The sequence below is a fragment of the Callithrix jacchus genome, chromosome 6 (assembly GCF_049354715.1).
Source record: "Callithrix jacchus isolate 240 chromosome 6, calJac240_pri, whole genome shotgun sequence".
Classification (NCBI taxonomy): domain Eukaryota; kingdom Metazoa; phylum Chordata; class Mammalia; order Primates; family Cebidae; genus Callithrix; species Callithrix jacchus.
In genome coordinates, this window is record NC_133507.1 from 60,856,832 (window position 1) to 60,882,009 (window position 25,178).

At 37.8% G+C, this 25,178-nt stretch overlaps 1 protein-coding gene across 6 annotated transcripts in view; it reads right to left on the minus strand.

The window, feature by feature from the left end:
- Positions 1-25,178, minus strand: part of CERS6 (ceramide synthase 6) — a 341,952-nt gene that overhangs the window by 49,955 nt on the left and 266,819 nt on the right. For all 6 annotated transcript variants that reach the window (XM_078327454.1, XM_035304621.3, XM_002749301.8 and 3 more), the window contains 2 exons: positions 15,292-15,420; positions 12,481-12,587 (listed from right to left, as the gene is read on the minus strand). In XM_078327454.1, the coding sequence (XP_078183580.1) occupies positions 12,481-12,587; positions 15,292-15,420 (236 nt within the window). The remainder of the gene's footprint in view (positions 1-12,480; positions 12,588-15,291; positions 15,421-25,178) is intronic.

Below are 25,178 nucleotides of genomic sequence, written 5' to 3' on the forward strand. Positions count from 1 at the left end.
GTACTGTTTCTGTCAATCTATCCGATCAAAACAATTTAGTGGCTGGGATGCTCCTGCTTTTGAAGGCTACTGAGTCACTGTTGTCTTTGTCTTCTTCAACTGGACTGATTCCATATCATAAGGAAAGATGCACGTGGGCTGCAAAGTTTCAGTCGTGATTGTGCCAAACTGCAGGGGAAACTCTAAAATTTCATTCTGCATTTAACAAATATTTACTGATTTTTTTAGTGCTAGCTCTTCCTGGGCACATAACCTAATCAATATCTACATTCCCAACACCCACACTGTGCCTGATGTACAGCAGGCTCACAGCAAATTGAGATAAACAGATCGATAAAGAAGGAATGATTCCTTGTCTATGAGGAATTTGTGTTTTGTCTCTTGTCTGGGAACCGACACAAATACATCAAAAATCAAATGATAATATATGATAAGACATAGCCCCACAAAAAACAGTAGGATCCTACAATGCCAGTGATCCTGTGGTTCCGTCTCCTTGGCAACACTGCCATCAGAGGCATGGAAGAGATTCTGCCAATGAAAGGACACAGCCAGGGTGGCCTGCTCTGATAGCACCATAGAGCCCTGTACTCTGGGATTCTGCAGGGAAGGTTTCTGGGATGGTTCTGGTTCTGGTCCACACAGGGAAGAAGTCAAAGGGCAGGCACATGGCAGTCTGAGGCTGAGCTTAGGACAGTTGAGAAGGAGCTCAGCATGGATGGGAGTGGAAAGTTGGCAGGAGAGACCCAAGGTGATGATGGGCAGTGAGGATGGAGAACACGAGCCTGGTATCTAACTGTGCTGTAGAACAGCCTAAGCAAATAGAAGCTTAGTTGACGATGGTTCTTCGTCTGCTTTAGGATTTTCCATAAAGTAGCAGTTCTCTCAAGTACATGAGATCTCTGGTCAAATATATAATTTCCAAATCTCTGGCTCTAGCATAAGTCTTTATTACAACACTCACATATTTTTAAAACAGATGAAATGGTCATACTGAATTTTCTCCCTAGATGGTAGATAAACACATCTTGTAATACCTTGAGAAAACAATCTTTTTATTTTTTTCTCTTCCCCCAGCAAAGGCTTCTCTGCAGGGATTGGGAAGGAACGCTTAAGACATTAATTCTGTATAAAGAGCGTTACTCTGACACAAGAACAGAAAATGAAACACCGCATATTCTCACTCATAGGTGGGTGATGAAAAATGAGAACACATGGACACAGAAAGGGGAGTACTAAACACTGGGGTCTATTGGGGGGAAAAGGGGAGGGCCAGTGGGAGGGGGAGGTGGGGAGGGATAGCCTGGGGAGAAAAGCCAAATGTGGGTGAAGGGGAGAAGAAAAGAAAGCACACTGCCATGTGTGTACCTACGCAACTGTCTTGCATGCTCTGCTCATGTACCCCAAAACCTATAATCCAATAAAAAAATAAAAAAAAAAAAAAAAGAGCGTTACTAGGACAATGCATTTTGTTGTTGACTCAATCACAAAAGGAAAAAGCCTACTTAAATTGAGAGCATATTCTGTTCTCCCTTCCCAATATTAAGAGTGACTGCCTGAGGGAAGGAGTTCGAGATCAGCCTGGCCAACTGGCAAAACCCTGTCTCTACTAAATATACAAAAATTAGCTGGGTGTGGTGGTGAGCACCTATAATCCCAGCTATTCCGGAGGCTGAGGCAGGAGAATCACTTGAACCCGGGAGGTGGAGGTTGCAGTGAGCTGAGATCATGCCATTGCACCAGCCTGGGCTATAGAGCGAGACTCCATCCAAAAACAAAAAAAAAAGAAAGAAAAAAGAAAAGGAAAGAGAGAGAAAGAGAGAAAAGGAAGGAAGGGTAATTGCATCTTTTTTGCTAAAGTGGACAGCAGGATTAAGAATATTCCAAGGCTGGCATTTAGTACTTCACTCCACCCACTGCCTTACTATTATTACTCATGAGACTAATTCTTAATGGCCTAGCCAGAGAGTTGGCAAGTGTCCTCCACAAAGGACCAGATAGCAAATACTTTAGGCTTTATGGGCCATAACTCTGTCACAACTATACAACCATGCCACTGTAGCAGAAAGCAGCCAAAGATAGTATTAATAGATAGGTAAGGCTGTGTTCCAATAAAACTTTACTGATACAAACAGCAGTGGGCTGCTTTGTCCTACCAGCCATGCTTTGTTGACCTCTGGTCTTTGATCCCGAAATTACATTAAAATTTTTATGTTCATCTGAAAGAGACATCTCAACACACATATTTCCATCTAACTCTTCCATACCCTATGAAGTATGGAAAATTACTAAAAACACACCAAAATGCCTTATACCCAAAAGTTTCATCCTTCAAAGCTTTCCAATAAAGTTAACATAGACATGTACCAAGGCAAATTTCAGAGCAAATTTGTCAAGGGACTGCATGAAAAAAAAGTCAGATTTTTCAAATTTCTTAAGTCTGAGACTAATCTGTTCCTTATCAACAATTCATAAAAGCATGTAGGCCATGCCACTTTAGTAGAATACATTTTGAAAAATAAATTAGATAAAAAGCTAATCTCCTACGTTTCTAGATGAATTTCAAATCTTGTCATGGAAAATGGTAAAAGAATGATTGAGTCTCCTCTGTAACTTTTTTTAAATTGTAGAAACCTTCAGAGGGAACAAATCCACAGATAATTCCTCTACTTTGCAGTGAAGAGATCAACAGAAAACAACATTGTGAGAAGGCAGATGCTTCTGTCCGAACAGTAGCTGACCAGTAAAGGTACGTATTTGATGCTAACCCTCCTGTAGCCAAGGCCTGGGCACTTCATGGGACATGACTGGAGATGTGGTAAAGCATGATCTGGCCATGGGAAGAGGTTCTGGGAATAGTGGTATGCCCATTCACTTGGGATTTGTAAGAATATGGCCAACTGGTACACTTTCAACATTACGTGCTCACTGGCTACTAAGAACAGAAGCCACTGAAATGAGACAGCTTGAGTCTCATAATTGGATAGAGCATCTTAGAATTTTATTTCAGAAGTATCTATGGTTACAATTCCTTAATATAGACTAGTGGGAGGTTATAAAATGTAATAAAAATTTCTGACCACTGGCTATCATGGGAATTTATGTCTTTAACAGTAACAGCACATTTTGAAAAAATGCTTAATATTTATAAAGTATTTTATAGTTTATAAAGCATTTTATGAGCACTATTACATTTGATCCTTAACATTTCTGGTATGGAAGGTAGAGTATTTATCGTCATTTTACTGATGAGGACACAGATGTGGAGAAGTCACACGTCTGGTCTTCAAACACTATGGGAGGAGAAATCTGACTCAAATCAAGCAGCCGTTCTAAAGACTGTGCCAGGCCACTTCTCTTTCAGCGTCTTTGTGAACTTGTTTCTTTCTTCGCCAGATTCTAAAAATGCCCTATGCCTGATAGATGATGATGTTTGCAATATGTTATCTTGGCTAGGGCAGAATGACAGAGGCAATTATTTTAAATGACTCTTTTTTATTTAACTACCACCAAAAATGTATGTCATCAAATACTTTGTGGCCTTCAATAAGAGAGTATTGTGTTGTAGGAAGAACAAACGGAACATAGTAAGTAGTTGTTGCACTGAACTGATATTAGGAGACCAGAGTCCATAGAACCCGGTGAATCATTGACTAAATGAATCGGTTTTCTCTGTGTAATAAGGGAGAAACTGCATTTATCTTACTTCACAAAGATTTAAGGAAATCAACTAAGAAAATGATGGTGAGACCATTTAGAATTAGAGTACCTAATTCACTCAACAAATACTTATTGATTAGCCACAGTACGGAATTGTGATGGATGCTATAATGAGTTTGAATACTATCTGCTCTATACCAAATTAAAACCACAGCTTTTATGGGAAATTGTTGGCAACTTAGAGATTACACATAAGTGGACTATGAAAGAGAGATGCAGATCAATGAAAATGATAACAGCTTACAATGATGGGTAGATTTACTATCAAAAAGGATCAGATCACTGACTGTGTGACTACAAAGTAAAGATTAAAATACATAGATTTTTGAGTTGAGGAGAGCTAACTAGACACAACTTTCAAGAAATTTAAATACAAGAGAAAATATTTAAACTTTTAACACTTTGAGTGATGGCAAGTAGGTGGGGTACCAGTGATTGCTTATTTGGTAATAGTGCAACATATAACCAATATGTATCATTGAAGCTTTTGAGTACTGATTATAAAACCAAATCCTTAAAAGTATATGATAAATAAAGACTAGGCTAATATTTGGTCTTGACTATAGACAGCACCATCTGGGAAAAATAAATATGTATTTGAAGGAGATACAAATATGAAAGTCTGTTGTTAATTGTATCAACAGTGAAACTACCTGATTCCACAGATGTCATTTAATAAAGGAACAATAAAATTATCTAAGAATGTGTTAGGAAAGAATTCCTACCAGATAAATCCTGGGCAGCCCACTAAATAGTTGATTATTTGATAAAACTGGTAAAGCACTAAGACTCTTGATATAATAAACCTATTAATATGTTTGCTCAGGTTTTAGCAAGTAGGTATGTAGTTACGCAAGAAGAATGTTGTTACGGAGAACAGGATATGCAGACACATTATCTTGGCTTCTAGGATTGTCATATTATGAAGTTACAATTCCAGAGTTTCCTATATTGTTAAAATGTGAGAAGATGATGCTTCTATAAAGATTACCATTACGCGTACCTGGAGGAATCCAGTAATGGTATGTATTAACAAGATTATTTCACAGTCATTATGTAATATAATCATATAAGTACTGATTCAAAATAGCAAGGTATTATGCAAATGGTAGAGAAAACTACATTTTGAAGAACTGACATAATGTTCCCAGATGATTTGATACAATAAAATTCAGAATCAGAAAAGACAAGCATGAAAGCCAGAGAAAAAGGTGATTGAAGAAATTTACAATGTTTATCTTGATGAAGATAACAGGAAAGGGGGGGCACAAGAATTTTTTTTTTAATATTTGCTGGGCTGAGGTACAGAACAAGAATTAGACACTGTATAGTTCCAGGGTCACAACTAGGTCAAAAAGGCAGAAAGTACTGGGAGAAAAACTGTGACAACCTGGGGCAGAACTCTCCAATTAAATGGCCACTATGTGGAACTAGAAGGGACCGTCTAGAGGTGGAGGGTTTCCTTGCACTGGAATTATTCATGTGATGGTTAAATTATTTGACAATAAAGGTCTCTTCCCACATCATACTCTGCTTATCTTTCAATCCTTGAAAGACTGTGAACAAGAAAAAGCAAGGCAAGGGATTCTGTGGTGAGACTGTGGGCAGCATAATGATGGGCAAGAGGAGGAGTTACCACTTTCATTACCCTCCCCTCTAAAATAGGGGCATGAAACAGGTCAGAAGGGCCAACAGCAGCACAGAGTGGATATAAAAATTGCACTTTCTGGGGTAAGTCATGTCCTGGGAACAGCAAGGCCAGGCAATGGCTGGACTATCTACACAGGGAAGCCACAGAGGACAGTGATGTCATCAGGAAGGAACAGTGGAGAGATCAGCTTTGGTGACCTGTGTGTGGGAGGGCTGCATCCCAGATGTCCTCTGGACAGAAGTAATTACACTCCCTTGGATAGCATCCCAGCTTGGAGAGAAGAGGAAAGGACTGTGCAAACGTGTCTCACCTCCTGGCTTATTAGACAGGACGAAGAATTCCCAGGCAGGACAAATGAGTCAACCTAGGAAACAGGCCACAGATAAAATACAGTGTGATTCCAAAAGGTGGAAATGAATTAAAGCCAGTAAAGGGAAGTAAATGAGGAACGTGACAAACACAAGTTCACTTCACTGGGAGTTGTGTGCTGAAGATGATCATAATAATAGCAATCATCAATCAAGAAACAGTGTGGGGATGACTGAATATCCGTACACGCAAGAATGAACTTAGATACCTACCTCCCACCATAAACAAAAATCACCTCTTAACAGAGCATAGGTCTAAATGGAAGAGTTACAACTAGAAAACTCTTAGGAAAAAAATAGGAGTAAATCTTCATGACCTTGGATTTGACATCAATGGTTTCTTATGACATAAAAAATACAAGTGACAAAAGAAAAAACAGATCAAATCTAAAAGCTTTTGTGCTTCAAAGGACATCATCAAGGAAGTGAAAAGACAACCCTCAGTAAGGGAGAAACTATTTGCAAATTATGTGTCAGATAAGTTGTTTATACAAATATATTACTATATTGATCATTCAGACATATAATCATACATAACAAATTTTTACAACAATAAAAAAATAAATTACATATGGGTAAAGGATTTGAAATGCAAATCAAAACTACCATAAGATACTACTTAATACCCACTAAAATAACACAATATAAAAGACAATAAAAAGCACTGGCAAGGAAGTAGAGAAAGTGAAACTCATACATTGCTGGTCAGACGTAAAATGGTGCTGCAACTTTGTAAGAGTTTGATGGGCTGGGTGCAGTGGCTCATACTTGTAATACCAGCACTTTGGGAAGCCTAGGCTGGAGGATCTCTTGAGGCCAGGAGTTCAAGACTAGCCTAGGCAACATAGTGAGACCCTGTCCCTACAAATAAATAAATAAATCAGCTGGGTGTTGCGGCATGCACCTGGAGTCCTAGCTACTCGCAAGGCTGAGGCATGAGAACCACTTGAGCCCAGGAGTTCAAGGCTGCAATAAGCTATGAGGGCACCACTGCAGCCCAGCCTGGCCAACAGAGCAAGACCCTGACAAAAAAGAAAGGAAAGGAAGAAGGAAAGAAGGAAAGAAAGGAAGAAAGGGAAGAAAGAAGATACTGGTAGTTCTTCAAGAAGTTAAATAGAGTTACCATATAATCCAGCAATTCCATTCCTAAGCATATGCCTATGAAGATTGAAAATGTGTGTTGACACAACAGCTTGTATGCAAACATTAATAGCAGCATTATTCACAGCAGCCAAACAGTGGAAACGATCCTAAAGTCGGTCACCTGATGAATGGATAAAATGTGGTATATCCATATGATAAAATATTATGAATCAATAAGAAGGAATTAAGTACTGATACATGCTACAACATGGATAAACCTTGAAAACATCAGAAAACTGAAAGAACTCAGTTATAAAAGATCACCTATTGCATGAAACCATTTATATAAAATGACCACAATAGGTAAGTTCACAGAGACAGAAAGCACGTTAATGGTGGCCAGGGGATGGTAGGAGGGAAGAATGAGGCAGTGCAGTAGGTTTATGTACAGCAACATCAACACCAATACATCAGTAATGAATGCATTGTGCTATGATGTTGTCAGAGAGATTATTTAGGTCCATTATAATCTTGTAGGACTGCTGTTATACATGTGGTTCATCACTGGCCAGGAAGTCTAGCTATATGGTACATAACTGTATTTTCAGAAGCTACAATTTATTTTCTTTATTTATAGGGTAGTTAAATCTTTCTATAATTTTGTCATTTATATTTTTCTGAAGAGCCATGCCAAATACTTCTATTGAGTTATTGTTCTTTTTTCTTACTCATTTCCTAAGAGGTGTCTCTTTTCATATTAAATAAATAACCTCACTTAACAAGCCAATACTTACATAGCAATTACTATGAGCCTGGCATGTTTCTTAGCTCTATAGAGACATGAACTCATTTAATAGTTACAATAATGCTATGAGTGGGCAACATCATTATTCCTATTTAAGAGATGAGGAAACTTCAGTACAAAGGTGTAAGCAGTGGAGGCAGGATTTGAACCCATGCACTCTGGTCCAACTGTCCCAGCTAAACACTATGCTATCCTGACTTGAACAATCGTAGCAAACAACAGACTTAAGAATGTCAACAAGATACTCAGACACCAGAAAACGTGTATAATCTGGTCACTGTCAAAGACTGTGATAGTTGTCCTTTTCTGGAACTATACTGTCCAATATGCTAACCACATGAGCTACTGAGCACTTGAAATGTAGTTAAACTAAATCTAGCAAAAACTGGAAGCATTCCCTTTGAAATCCAGCACTAGACAAGGATGCCCTCTTTCACCACTCCTATTCAATATAGTACTGGAAGTTCTAGCCAGAGCAATCAGGCAAGAAAAAGAAATAAAGGGTATTCAAATAGGAAAGGTGGAATCCAAATTGTCTCTATTTGCAGAAGACATGATAGTATACCTAGAAGACCCCATCGCCTCAGCCCAAAAACTCCTGAAACTGATAAGCAACTTCAGCAAAGTCTCAGGATATAAAATCAATGTGCAAAAATCACAAGCATTCGTCTACACCAATAACAGACTTAAAGAAAGCCAAATCAAGAACGAACTGCCATTCACAATTGCTACAAAAAGAATAAAATACCTTGGAATACAACTCACAAGGAACGTAAGAGACCTCTTCAAGGAGAACTACAAACCACTGCTCAACGAAATCAGAGAGGACACAAACAGATGGAGAAGCATTCCATGTTCATGGTTAGGAAGAATTAATATCGTGAAAATGGCTATACTGCCCAAAGTAATTTACAGAATCAACGCTATCCCCATCAAGCTACCATTGACTTTCTCACAGAACTGGAAAAAACCACCATGAACTTCATATGGAACCAAAAGAGAGCCCGCATAGCCAAATCAATTCTAAGCAAAAAGAACACAGTGTGGGGGCATCACACTACCGGATTTCAAACTATACTACAAGGCTACAGTAATCAAAACAGCATGGTACTGGTACCAAAACAGAGATATAGACCAATGGAACAGAACAGAGGCACCGGAGGCAACACAACATATCTACAACTATACAATCTTTGATAAACCTGACAAAAACAAGCAATGGGGAAAGGATTCCCTGTTTAATAAATGGTGTTGGGAAAACTGGCTAGCCATGTGCAGAAAGCAGAAACTGGACCCCTTCCTGACACCTTACACTAAAATTAACTCCAGATGGATTAAAGACTTAAACATAAGACCTGGCACCAGAAAAACCCTAGAAGAAAATCTAGGCAAAACCATCCAGGACATAGGAGTAGGCAAGGACTTCATGAACAAAACACCAAAAGCATTGGCAACAAAAGCCAAAATAGACAAATGGGTCCTAATGAAACTCCACAGCTTCTGCAAGGCAAAAGAAACAGTCACTAGAGTGAATCGGCAACCAACAGAATGGGAAAAAATGTTTGCAGTTTACCCATCTGACAAAGGGCTCATATCCAGAATTTACAAAGAACTCAAACAGATTTACAGGAAAAAAACAAACAAACCCATTCAAAAGTGGGCAAAGGATATGAACAGACACTTTACGAAAGAAGACATATATGAGGCCAACAATCATATGAAAAAATGCTCATCGTCACTGGTCATCAGAGAGATGCAAATCAAAACCACATTGAGATACCATCTCACACCAGTTAGAATGGCGATCATTAAAAAATCTGGAGACAACAGATGCTGGAGAGGATGTGGAGAAAAAGGAACACTTTTACACTGTTGGTGGGAGTGTAAATTAGTCCAACCATTGTGGAAGACAGTGTGGCGATTCCTCAAGGCCTTAGAAATAGAAATTCCATTTGACCCAGCAATCCCATTACTGGGTACATACCCAAAGGACTATAAATCGTTCTACTATAAGGACACATGCACACGAATGTTCATTGCAGCACTCTTTACAATAGCAAAGACCTGGAATCAACCCAAATGCCCATTGATGATAGACTGGATTGGGAAAATGTGGCACATATACACCATGGAATATTATGCAGCAATCAGAAATGATGAGTTCGTGTCGTTTGTAGGGACATGGATGAATCTGGAGAACCACATTCTCAGCAAACTGACACAAGAACAGAAAATGAAACACCGCATATTCCCACTCATAGGCGGGTGATGAAAGATGAGAACACATGGACACAGAGAGGGGAGTACTAAACACTGGGGTCTATTGGGGGGAAAAGGGGAGGGCCAGTGGGAGGGGGAGGTGGGGAGGGATAGCCTGGGGAGAAATGCCAAATGTGGGTGAAGGGGAGAAAGCAAACAAAACACACTGCCATGTGTGTACCTATGCAACTGTATTGCATGCTCTGCCCATGTACCCCAAAACCTAAAATGCAATAAAAAAATAAAAAAAAAAAAACAACTAAATCTAGATGTGTAATAATGTGAAATACACATTGAATTTAAGATTTAATATACATTAAAAGAATGTAGAAACCCAAAACATTTTAATATTAATGTGTTGATAATGTTAAAATAGTATTTTGGGCCAGGCACAGCAGCTCATCCCTGTAATCCCAGCACTTTGGGAGGCCAAGGTTGGTGGATCACAAGGTCAGAAGTTTGAGACCAGTCTAGCCAACGTGGTGAAACCCTGTCTCTACTAAAAAAAAAAAAAAAAAAAAAAAAAAAAAAAATTAGACTGAGCGTAGTGGTGCGTGCTTGTAGTCCCAGATACTTGGGAGGCTGAGGCAAGAGAATCACTTGAACCTGGGAGGCAGAGATTGCAGTGGGCCGAGATTGTGCCACTGCACTCCAGCCTGGGTGACAGAGCGAGACTCTGTCTTAAAAAAAAATACTATTTAGAATATACTAAGTTAAATATGTTATTTAAATGGATATCACCTTTCATCTTAAAAAAAAACTTTTAGTGTGGCTACTAGAAAATATTAAATTACTATAAAGCCTGCATTATATTTCTGTTGGACAGGGTTGCTCTAGAAGGATGTATTATGACTGAAAGAGAAGTCTGGAGGAGCAGTGCATGGTTCTAAAAGGCTAATCACGGTGTATGCCGTCTTTGAAGAGCATGGATTGCCGACATAATAGAGAATAAACCAAGTGTTACTAAACTCATCAATTACCAATATTCTGATGACTCATGAGGAACTCAAATATAGGCAAGAGGAATCTGGAAGGTATTGTTGGTGAATCCAAAGAAATGGGTTAAAAACAAAAAGGAATATAGGGGAGGGGAAATAATTTTGTTTCTTCTTCTACCTCAAGCACAGTCTTTGAAAAAGAAATAGGTCTATGAAATGTTTCTTAAAACTAATGTCTAATCTACCTCCATTACCTTACCCTACACAGGTGAGTCACTATTTCACACACACACAATCTATTTGCTATAATGAATAATTTAGCCAACAGAGCTCCTCAGTAAATGCAACAAAACTATTTAAATATTGATAATCCATCTATATTACCTATGTCCAGTAAATGTTTGGAAAAAAATTATAATCTCTGGCCTTCCCCATCCCATATCCCAAATTATAAACCAGAATATTAGAAGGACCTGTAGGAATTCAACTGCAAGTGCCCCAAGGGCAGCCCTATGTCCAACTGAATTATCAGCATTATCAGTACCATTCCAGTAACGGTAAATACATACAAAAAATGGTAGCTCATTGGAATTTTAAAGTCCACACCTAAACAATATAGAGAAAGCAAAGAATGGCTATTCTAGACTGGTAAGCTTACTGTTGTAGATGGCTAATCACACAGATGGGGGGAAATACTTAGAGTGAAGACCCAGGAGTCAGCAAAGGTTTTCTAAAATCTGACTTCACATTCTTTTTCTGATCCTGCCTCTATCTGTGCAGGGAGTGACTCAAACAAAATAAATCCTGAATTCCTTAAGACCTTTGACAGAGGTCTTTATACCTCAAACAAGGTAGGGAAATAGCAGGCATGATGATCTAACAGTTAGAAGGCACAGTCATGAGTAGAAAAATCATACAGGAAGACTGGTGTTTGGGGGCACTGAGGTCCACCTAAAGAAATCCTTCAGGGGTGGATCAGGAATCCCTCTTGGTTAATGTTTTTCTTCAGTAAGTTGGAAGAAGCATGAAAGGCATATTTGCCAAGTAACACAAAGCTAGACGAGACTGGATATAATTCAAAGACTATTTGGTTAGAATGGTATACAGCAATGAGAAGACTTATTTAGGACAATGGTTTTCAAACTTTAAAATGCAGCAGAATCATCAGGAAAGCTTATTAACACATTGCCAGGACTCATCTCCAGAGTTTCTCACTTAGAGTCTTGGGTGGGGCCAATAATGTGCATTTCCAACAGGTTCTCAGGTGATGCTGCTGCTGGTGGTCCAGGGACAACCTTTGTGAAGCACTGGTACAGAAAATTCCTTCACCTACTTGTTTGCAACACCATGGTTTCTTTCTTAATTCCAACCTTCATGGCTGAGGTTCATATTCTAGACTGGTGCCTTCTATGACAGTTGGATTTCTGTGGCCTCAGAACCCATGCAAGCCACATCATTTTCTAACTATCCTGTAGAAAACATTAGTAAAGAGTGCAACCCTCTTCTGGAAGAAGAAATCAAGCTGTTTCTTGAGGTACCCCCCCTCCCCAATATATTTAAACTTCTAAGTACTTATGGTAAAATTCAAAAGGAGAATGGTTCATAAAGCTTATTTGGAAAGGGCGGCTCTATCAGGAAGAAGACTGGCATACTCACCAGAGAGGAAATATACCCAGTCGTGTGGTGATAAAAACCATGGCAAACATAAGAAACAGGAGATCGCACATTTTCTGAAACTTGGCGTAATTTGCCATTTTGGCAGCCTATGAAAGAAAGGAATGTGACATATTAATGTAGTTAAACTGATGATAAAAGTTTCTTTTAATATGCATGAGTCTCCTATAAGATGTACCTTAGCAAATGCATAAAATTGCCTATGAATGAAATGTCATGCATCATGCATCAGTATTTATAAATTACCCAAAAGTTGACTGAAAGGCAGTATTAGCTGTAAGTAGAATTCCTGACTCTTACAGATTTAATAAAATATTCAGCAACCTGAAAAATTCAATTGTATGGTTGATTTCAGAAAAACAGAGGAAAAAATAAGAAATTATTGCATCATAGATGATATGAGCAAGCCAGAGACACCAAAACAGAAATCTGGCATAACAGTTCAAACAAAAGTTCTGGATAATCCTTTAAACCTTTTTATGAACCTCAAATACTGAGGCCACAAACTTTATACAGAATATATGGAGCTTTTCTGTGTTTGTCTTCCTTTGTTCTTAAAATTGTAGGTTTTCTTTAAACAGGCACAAGAAGTATTGCAGGGATATGCTTTTCTGGCTTTTTCTCATGAACTTAGAAATGAAAACGTCAAGATCATGTTATTTCAACTAATTCATTTAGGTAGAATTTTCAAAGTTACATGAATGGGTTATTTTTACATGGAAGGTCACTAATGTTCAAAGCGTTTGTGAAAAGTACTCTAATAATTTATGCCAGTGACTTAAGTGATGACATCTTATGTTATACATTAGCCTAGGGAATAAATCATATCTTTTTCTCTACTATCCACTTTTTTACAGATGATTCTAAAAACAGGTGAGACTGAAAACATAATTTTGCTTATCACTTCTTTTTACATTTTTGCATAGAATTCACAGCACCTACACACAGGGTTAAAAGTTGATGATGTCTTCTCAATTTATAACGTTATTTTCTACTTCTTAGAAACTTAACTGAGTCAGATTTGAAAAGATTGTTGACATTATCCACAGAAGCTATAATTTAAAAGCTTTAAGTAAAGCACAAAGCTATGAGAGGAACGTATTCCTAAGGGGAAATATCTACTAATGGGGTGTAAGTTAGGATCATAAACTTTTAATCTCATGAACATTTAAGGTGTAGCACCATTAATTATGTTAAAAGGTACCTTCTGGCTAGGTAAATCATGATATTTCTCTTTTTATATTTTGTCATCAGTATTCAATAAATAAGCTTTAAACAGAAACTTTTCAGAAATGTCTAGGCTATAACATAACATGTTGAGGAGTTGACAGGTAACCTATCTCATAAATTGAATATTCTAAGTATTATTTATTTTGTAATGTTAAGAGAATCTAGGTGATGAAGAACCTTTGTTTTTAAGTCACATGACTGGGATTTCTGAATTTTTTCTGGATACAAGTGGAACTTGATTAGAAATTTTCTCAATCATGGCACTAAAAAGCATCATGCCAGCTATTTCCACAGGCCACAGGCTGGCTAATTGTACAGGATTGATTTCAAGCCTTAGGTTGTGTGTGAATTTCTACATCCAAACACAAGATTAAACCAAACGGTAACTCATTTCCAGGGGATTGCCCTTTTACTAATTATATTTCTCCTATTTAAAAAATGTGTTGAATAGAGGTTAGCTTGAAACATTTAAAAATCATAGCAACAAATTATCATTTGACTTACCTAGCCCATTAGGTCTACTTTTCTGTTTCATAACATTAAAGGACCAGAGTTTTTAACAAAGTGCTGTACATGCCTCAAACTTTAATTGCCTTTATAGTAAGTTCAAATTTCATAGCATAGAATTCTGCTTCTATTGCAATAACAGGTCATTATTTGAGGGCATGTCTAGTCTATATTCATAGTACAGTAAATGCTTCAAAGGGGGCAAAACAAAGGACTTAAAGCAAAACGGTGGGCCAAAAGAAAAAAAAAATCAGAATTCAGATCAGATTGTGAGAACCATTTCTATATGGGCGTAATACTCTTGTAAGGTAATTTTGACCAGCTATATTAATTTCTTAATATAAAATGCAAAGACTTTAATTATATAACATTATCGAGTATGACTCTTCACAGGAGCCATAGTTAAAAGTAAATATCACATCACAATTTTCCTTGGGATTTTACCTTCTGAAATACGCTAGAACATTTTTTATTTATTTTACCACTTTAAGAATTCTAAATAATAATAATTTAGAAAGTTAATTCAAGTGTAACCAATAGTTCCACAGATATTCTTTATACATAGATATATATAGAAAACATAGTTTCTATATAAAATTTGCAATTCGTATTCCCTTTTCACTGTGAAAACATTAGGACAATGTGTATTGGCAATAAAAATGATGACCCCTACTTAATTTTACTGAGATGTATAGCTCTTATTAGTAACTAAACTGAGTTTTACAAAATCTCCCAATAAATTAGGGTAAAAGTTACAACACACACAACCTAATCAAATAATGATTTTCATTTGTAAAATTATTCATTTTTAAAGTGTAGACTAGTAAGGGTTTTCATCATTCTGTTAACAATGTTAATTTTTTGTATAAAAGTTTACATACCAATTTAAAATCTCATTTTCACCAGTTTAACCTACAAAAAGACACTCTGCAGTTTCAATGCAGTTATTTACTATTGCACCCAAGCACCATCTAGCATAACATTGCAGAGCTAGTGAGATTGGGGACTTCCTAAATTTTGGATTTCATATTCGTAAAGATGAAAGAAAACTTTTACCTCCAGAAGAGCATCCGCCGAATCATGAAGACAAAGGACCAGGGTTCCTACTCGAGCCATATTGTTGACATATGAAAAGGTAATCAAGAAAATAGACACAAGGTGGTGCAGGAACATAATGCCGAAGTCCTTGAGGAAAGAGAAAACAGCCATATTAGAGCATAGCAACATCACATTTCCATTTAGCCATTTTCCACCGAAACAGTACTGAGAACCTCCACAAGCCTAGCACTGAGGCTGAATAAGGTATGAATAAGGTCTAACTCGTATCCTCTGGAAGTCCATTATGTGTTAGAAGAGACACACAGGAGATCAGTGGAAGCTAGGAAGTCCAAGATCAAGGCTCTGCCAGATTTGGTATCTGGTGAGGGCCCACTACCTGCTCAACAGGTGGTGACTTCTAGCAGTGTCATCATGGGAAAAGGGGCAAAATACTTCTTTAGGGCCCCAGGAGATAGGAGGACATCAGTGACTACCAAGAATGTGATCAATGCCAGGACAGAGACCATATCACAAAGAGTATTTCATACCAAGCCAAAGAATTTGAAGCGATGGGAGAAATCACTACAGGATTTCAAGAAAAGAAGGGCACTACTTGGATTTGAACTTTAGGACAATCTTTGGGGCAACTGTGTGGGTTCAATGAGACCACTTCCCTGATTACTAATGGCTGAAGCTTTGGAAGGTATCGGTTGTGTCTTTGACCAGAGTGTGGCATCTATGAAGGGACAGCAGGTTAAGCTCAGAAGAAAAGGGTATCCATCATACAGCTCTCAGACTGGGCAGTCCACTACCTACAGAAGGGCTGATAAGCCACATAGAAAAGTTTAAGGTGGTGCTGTGGTCTAAACATTTGTGTGCCCACCAAATTTATATTAAAATCTTAATGCCCAACATGATAATATTAGGAGGAAGGGCATTTGGGAGGTAATTAGGTCATGAGACCAGAACCTTCATGAATAGGATTAGTGCCCTTATAAAAGAGACTCCAGAGAGCCACTTTGCCCCTTCTGCCATAAGAAGACACAGCTAGAAGGTACCATATATGAACCAGGAAATGGGCCCTCATTAGATGCCAAATCGGCCAGAGCTTTGATCTTGGACTTCCCAGTCTCTGGAACGCTAAGAAATCAATTTCTGTTGTTTATAGGACTCCCAATAGACAGTATTTTGCCATAGCAGCCCAAATGGATTAAGACAGGGGTGACTGTTTTCTGTTATCTCAGATTTCTTGAAATGTGCATCTTAGTGTTAGCATCCTTCTCCCAGAATACACCTGTTGGGATACTAAAATAAGAATCCTACTATGTTTGCTTTTCTGATAGGACCTACGCAAACAAGCCCCGAATTTTTTTTAAATTGTTTTATTTCCTTTTAGATGTGGGGGGGTACATGCGCATGTTTGTTACTTAGGTAACTGCATACTAGCAGGGAAAAAGAAGCAATCATGATAAGAAGGGTGAGGAGTCCTGGTTGCTGGGGGAGATAGATTATCATAGCACACAGAGGCCAGGCCAGGGCAGGCCTCTCTAAAAAGGTGACTTAAAGGTGACGAGGAAGCTAGTCTTAAAGATAGATGGGGAGAAAATATTCAAGCCAGAGAAAACGACCAAGGCAAAGGCGTTATCCATCATGCTCATTCCAACCTGATGTGTTAAGGAATAGCGAGGAGGTGTGAGTGGCTGGAGTCAGGTAAGAGGGAGAGACATGGAGAAGCCAGAGCAGCATTATGGATTTTAAAAATTAGCACTTTGGGAGGCTGAGGTGGCTGAATCATGAGGTCAAGAGTTCAAGACCAGCCTGGCCAATGTGGTGAAACCCCATCTCTACTAAAAATAAAAAAATTAGTTCGGTGTGGTGGTGCGTGCCTGTAGTCCCAGCTATTAAGGAGGCTGAGGCAGGAGAATCACTTGAACCTGGGAGGCGGAGATTGCCATGAGCCGAAATCACCCCACTGCATTCCAGCCTGGGTGACAGGGCGAGACTCCGTCTCAAAAAAAAAAAAAATTAGTAGCTTCTTTTTATATTACCACTATTTAAAAAATAGAGATTTTAACTATACTGAACAGAAAGTAATCACTACTATTTAGTCCCTGATGTGTAACTATTCTATGTAACATTTGTACTCAGATATAAATTGGGAGATTAAGTGTCAAGAATAAAATTATTTCTGGGGTTGTAAGGACTTAATTTTACCTCTCACGCTGGAGTAGGTACTTATAAGTACTCTCTAATACGAATCCTGGTCATGAAAATGAAACAGGGCTAGGTTTTTATTCTTACAGATGTCTTCATAAACTCCTTCCCACAACATTCCCTTGGGACTATTCTTGCTTGTTCTGAGAATCAGTGTGGGTGACAGTGCTAAGGTTGGTGGATGCTCAGCCAAGCTACTTGGGCTTTATTCTGGTTTACAGTGGCAACAGCAACTAGATCAGGTAGACTTCTCAGTTCCTTGCAAATGTGACTTAATCTTCTACCTAAAGGGAAGGAAGAGGCCCTAGAGGTGTCTCTTTCTCTGAGCTGCCTCGTACTTTTCCTCTGTAACCCTTTAGCTCTCACAGCTTCTGCCGTGGTTCCTGATTCACTGGGAGACAGAGCCACTTTCTCCTGCATCCCCACTTACCTATCCTGGACTCCCACTTACCTATCCACCTTTCTTTCCTACAACACAGAGAGGCCTCTGTCTCTAATTTCTATTCTCCAATTCAGTTCAGTTACATGATTATTTTTTGTTTGGTTTGTCTGTGGTTAAGGGAATTTCTATTTTAAACAGAAGTGCAAGAAAGTTAAAACCAGGGTCTTGATGGAAACAGACTCCTGAAAAATGTAAGTGTCTTGAAAAATTATGTTCAATAAACAACTATGGAGCACCTATTTCATAAGAGCCAATTTGTAATCCAACTCATATTAATTTTGTCATTTTTTTTTGAGACAGAATTTCACTCTGTTGCCTAGGCTGGAGTACAATGGCATGATCTTAGTTCACTGCAAGCTTCGCCTCCTGAATTCAAGCAATTCTCATGCCTCAGCCACCCAAGTAACATGGGATTACAGGTGTGCGCCACCATGCTCAGCTAATTTTTGTATTTTTAGCATAGATAGGGTTTCACCAGGTTGACCAGGCTGGTCTTGAATGCCTGACTTCAAGGGACTACCTACCTCAGCCTCCCAAAGTGCTGGGATTATAGGCGTCCAGCTATCTATACAATTAAGAGACTGGATCAGGTTATTTTTATGTCTTCAATTCTATAATTCTAGGCTCCACAGCTATGGTGATTAAATAATAATTGAAGTCTTTAATCTACTAATTTCATATTTGTGTATATGTGGCAGGGAGAGAGTGTGGGAGAGGCCATGGATGCACCCTTTTTATTCAGCAGCTGAGTAGCTGTTGGTGTCACTACAGATTGGGGTTTGAAAAGTCAACTTCAACAACTTTAATTGCTTAAATGATTCTGTCCACAGCTTAGTGATCATGTCCAGAGGTTATTTTCTCCCCTGGAAAGTGCCTCACATTTATGGACAACCGTGCATATTGATTTATTACTAGGATAAATGGTGTATTAGTTTCCTAAATGAGGTCAGATAATTTAAGAAATGAAGTGCAACAATTTCTCTTATTTTCAATTAACCTACTCTCCAAACAGCATGACACACTGATGATAGATACCGCTGTCAGAAGAATCATGCGTCTTCCATCAGTTAATTCTAACTGCCCATGGCAGAACTAAGCATTGAGAACTCTGGCCTGGGAACCTACCACTCTATTCCTTCCTCTAGATTTACACTTAAATCTAATTGTCAGCTCACTTATTAAACATACTTTGAGTTTAATAAGTGATTATGTTCAGGTGCAACTTACCAGTTTTACCTACTTCTGGAATTCTGATGTCTTTGCAGTTAGTGCCTATGGTTTTCTTAGATCGTTAAAGTTAGACAATACCAAAATGCTTAGACATACAATAAAAATTGCACTGATAATGTTTTCCACTGCAAGATAAAATCTGTTCTCTCCAAGCTGTTACTTATTAGATTCCACTGTGTGGAGTATGGTGTTCCACCAGATCATAACTACTGCAAGACAATGGATCCATTAAAATAGTTACCTATCAACTAATATTTCAAACTGTTTCCTAAACATAATCAAATGAAAATACTCACTGCTTAATTCAGAAATTCAATGAGTTTATATCTGCTATGCTTAATACTCAGATTTCAAAGTTTAACCAGCTGAATACCTAAAAAGAACAATACTTTCCACGTTTTCTATTGTTCAGCTCTGAATGGTTGTTCTTGGCTTACTGAAAGAAAACAAGGGTTTTTCCTCTATTTAACATGAATAAATATAAATTAAAACACTTATTGAGGATTAGTACAATTTAAAATTAAGTTTCCTCAGATGTATCTGATATAAACGTCAATAAACAACCCAATGGCCTTGGCAATACAGCATGGCTCCTTTAAAAATAAGAGCCTTGTTTTTTAGACAAAATTTGCTTTGGAAAGATGTTTTTTGCATATAAATCACCTGGTCCTAGAAAACATTTGTTTTATTACTGAAGGACTCACAGTTATGCATGGCAGAAGACCAATTTTCATTATAGTCCTATCTGTATGAATATGAAAAAACAATGAATAATGGATTTTGTCATCTTTTACATTTCTGCTTTGGAATGCATTATACATAATAAAATATCTTTAAAGGCCATGCAATCTTTATTTTATGTGTTACTCACATCCTCCATTTCTTTGAATAGGCACTGAATCTGGTCCAAATAATCATTTTTAAACAGATTGTCAATTTGGATTTTATCAGTGCTGGGTGGAAAACTTCCAACCTCATATTTGCAACTGCTGAAAGTGATTAGTGTGCACAGACACAGTCATGGCTGAAAGAACATTAGCATTTTAGGTTGAAATGTTTTCCTGCATTTTCCATAACTGCAATTAAGGAGAGAGATTGTGATTTCTCACTGGTCTTCATACTGAAGATTGATCCCAAAGCCTTTATTCAAAACAGACTGGCCTGGACACGTGCTTTACTGGTATCCTCAACCTCCTGCGATTTTGCCATATTGTTTCTGGACATATTCACAGCCATCATGAAGGGCTCCTACTATGTTCCCTGCTTGACAGCTACCCTAATGTCGACCTTTACTTCAGTGGCTTTGCCTGTTAATTATCAGAGACAAAGTGGGCGGGAAATCAAAGATGGTCTTCGCTCAAACTTAATTAGAAGTCTGAAATGAAAGAATTCAAGGAAGAGCCATCCATTGTAGTATCAAGAGCTGATAAGATTATGCTGTTTTTCCCTTATAACATTTTCAAATAGCATTTAGGAAACCTAGAAAAGTTTCTTAGTCTGTTCTATGTAGCTTTCATATCAGAAATTCCTGGGTACAGGTAAAATTCCAGCTACCTGGACTTCATCCCCAACTGTTAGAATGAAAATCAACATCTTTAATTCGGTTCTCTAGGGGAATTTTATGTACAATAAAATGTTAGCACCAAACATCCAGAGGGATCTATCACTGAGACACAGATCTGAACATCTATATAATGAAACTCCCTTCACAATGATCAAGCCACAGAGAATCTCTGAAATACTGTTGTTTTCAGGAGGCACCACAAATTCATCCTGATGTACATGCCTTTACAAAAACAAATTTCACTCATTTCTCATTAAAAATAATACATATACATACCATAAGCAAGGACTGGACTGTTCCCTGAATTCTCATTGGCTGGATGATATATTAATTTTATGCAGTCTCTTTTGGGAATAATTTTTGCAACTGATTAAGAAAAAACATTAATGAACCTCTTTGTAAAAGGAATTAAGAAGATCAAGATTTTAAGCAAAGGCTGATTTAGATGTGCACAGACACGAGGAATATGAAATACTTCTAAAGTATAAGAAAAAAAGCTCTTCTCCTTCCAATGCAAATGACACATATTCGCTTTCCTGAATTTAATTTAATAAAATTAATAAACCTGTAATCTAACTCATATGAAGAGAAGTCAGGTAATAGTACTCGGTTACTCTCTGAACTGATTTTCAGACTCTCTAGGAAACAGAAGAACAGCAGCATAGCTTAAATCTGATTTCATTTTATGGCAATTGCAGTAATGATAGAAACCCATCATTTGAAAAAAAAAAACACAAAAACCAGTTCTCTTATTTGAACCTTCAAGGCACACAGAAATTTATATGACTTTTTACAGAGTAACATGCTTTTCTTTTTAGGGATTAATAACAAACAGTTTTCCTTTTTCTCTTGAGGTTTTTCTGCCTTGGCAAAAACTCAGAATGCTGGGAGTAAAAGTGGACTTTAAGCATGTAACTTGGCAACATGCAAAAGAGGGTAGCTACTCAGTCTCCATCTCCATTCCAGAATGAATAAACAGATAGAGATGGTGAGGATTTCAGACGGAATTTATACACACCAAGAATAATCATAAGCAGCTTTTCCACTGAGGGATACAATAGCTTCTCAGCCTTTGGAGATGGGTAAAGTCCTGATGATCAGCATGAATATATGTGTAAAACCTCTCAAAGAAAACCAAAGCCCCCAAACAGTATACTAACAAATCTTGATATTAAAACTAATCTGTGCAAACAAATAACAAAATAAGTCCTTAAAGCAAAAAGTCAAATACAGCACCAGAAATTCACATCAGAATAATCTGCTGCTTTGTACTGTCTTACCACCGGTGGTTTCTAGAATAAATAGCAGCACAACTTCTAAAGCTTTAATAATTCAGTTAAAAAACAAAACAAAGAAATAAAAGACTAAAAACTGTGTAGGGTCTTGAGACTATGGTTAAATAATAAAAGTATATTCAGAGGATTAGATCCAAGATGGCCGACCACTAACAGCTCAGGATTGTAGCTCCCAGTGAAAGCTCAGAGAACGAGACGACGCCACAGCATTAGACGAATTTTCGTCACTCACCGATTAGCCGATTCCCAGTGGAGGAGCCCCACGGGTCGCCAGCGCGACTCTTGTGGCTGCCGCAGCGGTTTTGCCAGCGTCTCGGCGCAGCAGCTCTTCACGCAGAGCCAACGGGACTGCTTCCCCTGCTGACCGGAGTTTGGAGCTCCAGGAAGTCAGAGCCGCTTGTTGCGGACTCAAGAGGGAAGCCAGACCAGAGATTCCCGGGCAGAAGAGCACCATCAGTCTTACCGCTGCTATTTAGGCTGCCACAGTGGGTTGCTCGGATCCCAACACTGGGAATCAATAAGTCGGACGTCGACTCAGAAAACTAATTAGAAAGGCGGTTCATCTACAATGAAGGGAAAAAAACAGCCTAAGAAGGCCGAGTATACTCAAAATCAGAACCCATCAGCAACAGAACAAGCCCTGATGGAAAAGGACTCATCAGCAGCAGAACAAGCCCTGATGGAAAAGGACTCATCAGTAACGGAACAAGCCCTGATGGAAAAGGACTGTGTTCCATTATCTGAAGTAGGCTTTAAAAGGTGGATGATAAGAAACTTCTGGGAGTTAAAGGAACTTGTTCTAACCCAATGTAAAGAAACTAAGAACTTGGAAAAAAGATTAGATGAAATGTTGAAAAGAATAGACAATATAGAGAGGAATACAAATGAACTTATGGAGTTGAAAAATACAACACGAGAACTCAGTGAAATATGTACAAGCTTAAACAGCCGAATGGATCAAGCAGAAGAAAGGGTATCAGAGGTAGAAGACCAACTTAATGAAACAAAACGACAAGACAAGAATAGAGAAAAAAGGATAAAAAGGAATGAGCAAAGTCTCCAAGCAATATGGGACTATGTGAAAAGACCTAATATACGCTTGATTGGTGTACCTGAATGTGAGGGAGAGAATGAAGTCAAGCTGGAAAATACTCTCCAGGACATTATCCAGGAAAATTTTCCTAATTTAGCAAAGCAGGACACTATTCAACCCCAGGCAATACAGAGAACACCACAAAGATATTCCTCAAGAAGACCAACCCCAAGGCACATAATCATTAGATTCACCAAGATCGAAACGAAGGAGAAAATATTAAGGGCAGCCAGAGAGAAAGATCAAGTCACCCATAAAGGTAAGCCTATTAGGCTTACAGCAGATCTCTCAACGGAAACCCTACAAGCTAGAAGAGAGTGGGGGCCAATATTCAATATACTTAATCAACAGAACTTTCAGCCCAGAATTTCATATCCTGCCAATTTAAGCTTTACATTTGAAGGAAAAATAAAATCTTTTAGGAACAAGCAAGTACTCAGAGATTTTATTACCACCAGGCCTGCTTTACAAGAACTTCTAAAAGAAGCATTATACACAGAAAGGAACAACCAGTATGACCCTTTCTAAAAATACATCAAAAAGTAAAGAGCATTAACATAAAGAAGAATTTTTATCAACGAAAGGACAAAATAGCCAGTTAACAACAAATGGCAGCAACCCTAAATTTAAATCGACCAAATCTCCCAATCAAAAGATACAGACAAAATCTAACGGTATATCCAAAGATATACATAGACTGAAAATAAAGGGTTGGAAAAAAAAAAAAATGTACCAACCAAATGGAGAGCAAAAATAAATAAATAAGAAGCAGGAGTTGCAATTTTCACATTTGACAAAATAGATTTCAAAGCTACAAGGATACAAGGGTAAAAGGACTAATGTAATAATAAGAGATTTTAACACCCAGATACATAAGACCCATAATGAGATTTAGATTCAATTGGACAACAAATCGATAACGATACCCGGGACTGGAACTAAGATCCAGAACAAATAAACTCAATAGAGCTCTCCATGTTAAACACACAAAATATATATTATCCACAAAATCTAACGATATATCTGAAGATATAGAAAGACTCAAAACAAGGGGATGGAAAAAAATTCACCAACCAAATGGAGAGCAAAAATAAATAAATAAAAAGCAGGAGTTGCAATTCTCACACTTAATAAAATAGATTTCAAAGCTACAAGGATGTAAGGGTAAAAGGATTAATGTAATAAGAAGAGATCTTAACACCCAGATACATAAGACATATAATGAGATTTAGATTCAACGCGACAACAAATTGATAACGATATCCAGGACTTGAACTCAGAGCCAGAACAAATAAACACAATAGAGGTCCCCATTTTAAACACATAAAATATGCATTAACCACTTTAAACACTCAAAATATTGATCGGCCATTATTGAAACCCATTTTAGGAATGAAATAATATTCCTTTTTTCCCTCTTTTTCTTTTTTTCCCCTTCTTTTTCTCTTTTTCCCTAAAAAAAAAAAAAAAAAAAAAAAAATCCCTCAGATATCCAAAAAAAAAAAAAAAAAGTATATTCAGAGTGATTTATAGAAATCAGTTGATTCTGGGTCTCTCAGCATTAGGCAATTTGAGGAGAATCATAACCTTCTCTAACCAGCTCATGATGTTAAGAGTACATATAATATATATAACTAATCTGCCACGATTTATTTGGTTGTTCTGTTTCAACTGGCCTTGAATTTTGGCTCACTATAAATAAGAGAGTTGATTAGATGGACCATTTAAAGAAAGATATTTCACATAACACTCTTCAAAACTCTAACTGGAGCTCACTTTTTTTCTTATGTATAGCCTATGCACCTTAAGGTAAATATTTACAGGAAAATCAGGAAAGGAATAAAGAACTGTGACTTATTTGGGAAGTATCTGTTCAATTATAAAGTGGAGGAGTCCTGGCAGGAATGAATCAATTATTCATTCCCTTTTCCAAAATTCAGTCTGTGAATAAAGTCTCATTTACATCAGATCTAGAGCTGAATCTATTTCAACACTTTTTTTTTCCAATAGAGTATAGATTTTTCTCCCTTTGGACTAAATGTATACACATTTAGGTCCTTGAGGGAG